Source organism: Macrobrachium rosenbergii, chromosome 12 (assembly GCF_040412425.1).
Source record: "Macrobrachium rosenbergii isolate ZJJX-2024 chromosome 12, ASM4041242v1, whole genome shotgun sequence".
Taxonomy (NCBI): domain Eukaryota; kingdom Metazoa; phylum Arthropoda; class Malacostraca; order Decapoda; family Palaemonidae; genus Macrobrachium; species Macrobrachium rosenbergii.
In genome coordinates, this window is record NC_089752.1 from 58,771,675 (window position 1) to 58,776,674 (window position 5,000).

The 5,000-nt window shown below is 34.3% G+C and overlaps 1 protein-coding gene across 1 annotated transcript in view; it reads left to right on the forward strand.

The window, feature by feature from the left end:
• The first annotated feature begins 2,305 nt into the window (after positions 1 to 2,305).
• LOC136844242 (uncharacterized) overlaps positions 2,306 to 5,000 on the forward strand; it is a 7,447-nt gene continuing 4,752 nt past the window's right edge. The window contains exon 1 of the mRNA XM_067113236.1: positions 2,306 to 2,528. Coding sequence (XP_066969337.1) covers positions 2,432 to 2,528 — 97 coding nt within the window. The 5' untranslated portion in view covers positions 2,306 to 2,431. The remainder of the gene's footprint in view (positions 2,529 to 5,000) is intronic.

Consider the following 5,000-nt stretch of genomic DNA (forward strand, 5'->3'; position numbering starts at 1 on the left):
CTACCCATTTGGAGAGGGAAGTGTTTGCGCTGGAAAATTTTTATCGGTAAAAGGTAAGATGTAAGCACGACAATATTTTAGTGACGAAACTACTAAAGCTTATTATGATTCTGTGCCGTTCACGCGCTGTTGAAATGAAGACACCTGCCTTTGTTTATCTATATTTTCGGGTGTTGATCGTGTATTGTGCAGTACACTCGGAAACCACAATCTCCGACCCACCTACTATAGGTCGTGCTCCGAGTTTATGAGCGGGGCCTTTCTGGAGAGATTCTGCCCTTCCCTCCCCCTCCCCCCGTTCCTAACTACAACCCGGCAGTTTCGGCATTTTTTCTTCGTTTCGATAATATACAGGTTGTAGTATTCAACACAGTGTTGTTTATATAATCATACCATGACTGCTTTGCATTATATGCACCAAAATCATAAAAAAAAACAGCCTAAGCAAAATCCGGAAGAGTTCAAAAGGTGTTCGAGTGTGTTTCAATCCGTGATAGTTGGCGTTGCCCGCCGTCCAGAAAGGCCCAACTCATAAACTTGGAGGACGACCTAGGTGGGTCGGAGATTGTGGTTTCCGAGTGTACATTGAATCCGACATAACATTTTCTATTATGTCTAGACTTTAATAGATACTAAATTTACAATGAGATGACTTCCTGATATGGTTAAATCTATATAATTGTTTGAGAATGTTATTTTCTCAATTCTTTTAGAAATATTTATGATTTCTATGTGACAGACACGCGAATGAAGCCAGGCCAAATATATACAGCATACACGAGAAAGATATATACCATCTTCGTATACCTTTTTCTAATACAGTAGTACAGTACGGCATATGAGTATTTTTTGGACCTATCGTCGGCTTGCTGGTTTACAGCACTAAAGTGCAATAAGTAAATATGAAATTTACGCTTTGCAAATCTTTTTTCATTCCTTATTTTCATTAACTTCTGTAAACACATGGAAAATAAACGCATCTCTCTCTCTCTCTCTCTCTCTCTCTCTCTCTCTCTCTCTCTCTCTCTCTCTCTCTCTCTTTACTCATAAACTCCAGTGGTATGTGTTACACGCCTTCAAAATAATGAAAACACTGCTTATATTTTATTCAGTACCTTACCGGACAGTTCGTTGCATCATTTTGTACAGAAAAAAAGAGGCAGGTGGTGAACTGCTTTATCCGTCTCACGTTTTAGATACCTGTTGCAGTAATGCAACAACGTAATTATTGAGGGAGTTGAATATATGAAGATGAAACGTTATTATATACCTTTAAGAATTTCCTGTCAAAATTTCATAACGATTAAATGTCCTGCGTTCAGAAGTTTCGAGACAAAATAGTTAGTACCCATTCTTACTGCTAAGTGACAAAGGTATTTGGCGGAATTCCTGGTAAAACGTAACATTATGAAACAGGATGAAATATTATGTAATCATCGGAAAGTTCAACATCAGATCTAAATTCCACAGTATCCTAAAATTTACATATTAAGTGTGTTTAATAGAATTTCTAAAGTACCGAAACATTATGAACCGGGGAACTAACTAAACATTATGAAACATACAAGAAGGGTAAACATTACATCATTCAAGAAAGGTCTTTATCATTCGCCCATGGAATAACAATCAATATTCCAGTATGTAAAGATAACATCCTCCTTACCGAAAATATATTTGATGGTGATTCACCAAATCGAGAGCGCATGAGCGAACTTTGAGGAAGTGCTAATTATACGAGTATATCTTTCATGTTCTCCTCAGATCTCCAAAGTTATTCAGTAAAACAATGCGAATATATGTACGATATATATATATATATATATATATATATATATATATATATATATATATATATATATATATATATATGTGTGTGTGTGTGTGTGTGTGTGTGTGTGTGTATGCATATACAGTATATGCATATACACTGAGTAACTGAAAAGTACTTAAATACTTATTTTAACTGAATGTACAACCTACTTATTCTTGATATTAAGAATAAATCAGTGGTTTTCTCTTATTGCTTTCGATTTCTGTAGCAAGGAAAGCAGTTGATGAGAGAGAGAGAGAGAGAGAGAGAGAGAAGAGAGAGAGAGAGAGAGAGATTAAATGACCATATTCTATATACCCGAGATATATAAATTCATGAACGGAATAATACCCAAATAGATTCTAACTTCAGATCAGGCATAGGGCACCTTATCTACAAATCAGCCAATACAAGCTGTCCATTTGGCGTGCCACCAGAGGCAGGCAGTAACGGACACACACACACACACACACACACACACACTGACTAGACCACCACAAGCGAAGACTACTTATGCCATATGACTCACCAAATCATATGATGCCCATGTGACCCCGAACTTGAGCAAGACCCCGGGTACGTCCAGTGGGTCAGTCACGATTTCTGAGGCGATCGATAAAGATGGACAGGAAGTTTGTTGTATTCCTAATCATCCTTCTTTTGATGGGATGCCTCTCCGCCCTTATCTATTTTTGTGACAAGTTTCTGTGCAACAGACGTGAGTGAATTTTGTTATTTCTTTAAATTTCTATTTTTAGTCTCTATTCTGTTTTCGTTCTGTGATACTAAAGTGTTGTGGCTAACTTATATATGATTATACTTTTAAACATTATCTATACAAACACACACATATATATATTATATATATCATCTATATAAATATATCTATAACTACATATATAAATATATATATATATATATATATATATATATATATATATATATATATATATATTATATATGTATTATATATATATATATATATATATATATATATATATATATATATATATATATATATATATATATATATATATATATAAAGTGTACTTTTGTGCTCATAATACGTATGTGGTGTATACAAATTCCTACAGTCTGTGAGTAAGATTAATAGTTAAACCAACTTTCCTTTATGTAAGTGAGGTGCATGCGGGGGACTATAAGAGAAAAACTATAAGATCTGTTTGTGAGTTACTTGGGCAGCATATGTGGAATACTATGGGTGAATATAGTGAGAAATATAATAAAAGTTTAAATATTTATTGCAGATGCAATGACGGGTCATAGTTCTTTAAATGGTCTGGGCTTGTGGGAAGAGTAGTGAGATTAGTTTGGAGAAAAATGTCTATAGTTCGGATGGTTTGCTAGGAACAAAGAGGAGACTGAGAAATTATTACTATAAGTGTCTTGGTTGTAGTTGGTGGACTTATCACCTACTTAAAGACACTGATCATCAACAATATATGTATGTAAACGGGAAGGCGGACAGGAAATACTCTTGAAAAGTCATTTGATTGCATGTTTTTCCCAACGTTTCATAATCCATGATTACATCATCAGGGGTTCTAGAATTAAAAAACAAAAAGCAATGACAATGAAAATTACAGAAAAAATATACAAAGGCAAAGTCAGAACATAAAAAACGACAATCGACTTAAAGGGAAATTTTACACAAAAAACACCAAGGAACAGGCAAAACACTGAGAAATTAATTAAAACAAATAGAACATATAAAAGACTAGTAAAAAAAAATATCTAAAATATTTATATTTGAAAATACTAAAATCTAAAATCACATTAAGAAAAGAAATAAATAAACAAATAAATTGACCAAGGGTATGTAGCCAACCTGTTAGTACGACACAAATACAGAAAATGAGGTGTTCGAAAGAAAAATAAAACAACAAAAACTTTATTATTACGACAAGTATAAAGGAACAACTAACCGAAGTCTGAGTGTTCAATTTCGGAACAAGCTGTTTTATACTCAGAGGCTCGAGTATTGGTAGTTCCAGTTGGCTTGAAGTTCGTCCAATTATGCAGAAGTCTTTGCTTTCAATGGGAGTTTTACAAAATTTCGCATGACTTCTAATGTTGGAGTGTTCGGGGTTGGAGATTTTACTCCCGTACGAAGACTTATCCCCTATGTGAATCTATGCGTACGTTTAGAAGTCTCAGTGGATCCCACATAAATCCCCGAGTTACACTTGGGGCAAGAAATATACACCACTCCGGAGGACATCGTCGTTTCAAAGCTGATCCTTAAATTTAAAAATAGAGCCAACAGTTAGGGGGTTGACAGGAACAAGTTTAACATGCAAAGCACCAAAATGTTTTTGAATTATGCTTTGCTGCTTTGCATGTTAAGCTTGTTCCTGTCAATCCCCTAATTATTGGCTCTATTTTTAAATTTGAGATCAGCTAATGAATGTTACGGTGTCCTCCGGAATGGAGTATAAGTATTCTTGTTCCAAGTGTAACTCGGGAATCCACTCGGAGACTTCTAAACGTACTCATAGATTTACATAGGGGGGTTAAGATTTCGTACGGGGGTAAAAATCTCCAACCCCGAACACTCCAACATTAGAAGTCATACGAAATTTTGTAAAACTCCCATTGAAAGCAAAGATTTCTGCATAATTGGACGAACTTCAAGCCAACTGGAACTACAAATACTCGAGTCTCTGAGAAGAACACAACTTGTTCCGAAACTGAACACTCAGACTTCAGCTGCTCCTTTGTACCTGTCGTAATAATGTTTTTGTTGTTGTTGTTTTTCTTTCGAACACCTCATTTTCTGTATTTGTGTCGTACTGACAGGTTGGCTCCATACCCTTAGTCACTTTTATTTATTTATTTATTTATTTATTCGTTTTCTTAATGTGATTTTAAATTTTAGTGTTTTCAAATATAAATATTTTAAATATAATTTTTTTACTTGTCTTTTATATGTTCTATTTGTTTTAGTTAATTTCTCAGTGTTTTGCCCGTTTCTCAGTGTCCTTTGTGTAAATTTCCCTTTTGAATCGATTGCCGTTTTTTATGTTCTGACTTTGCCTTTGTATATTTTTTCTGTAATTTTCATTGTCATTGCTTTTTGTTTTTTTAATTCTAGAACCCCTGATGATGTCATCATCGATTATGAAATGTTGGGAGTAAACATGTAATCAAATGACTTTTCAAGTATTCT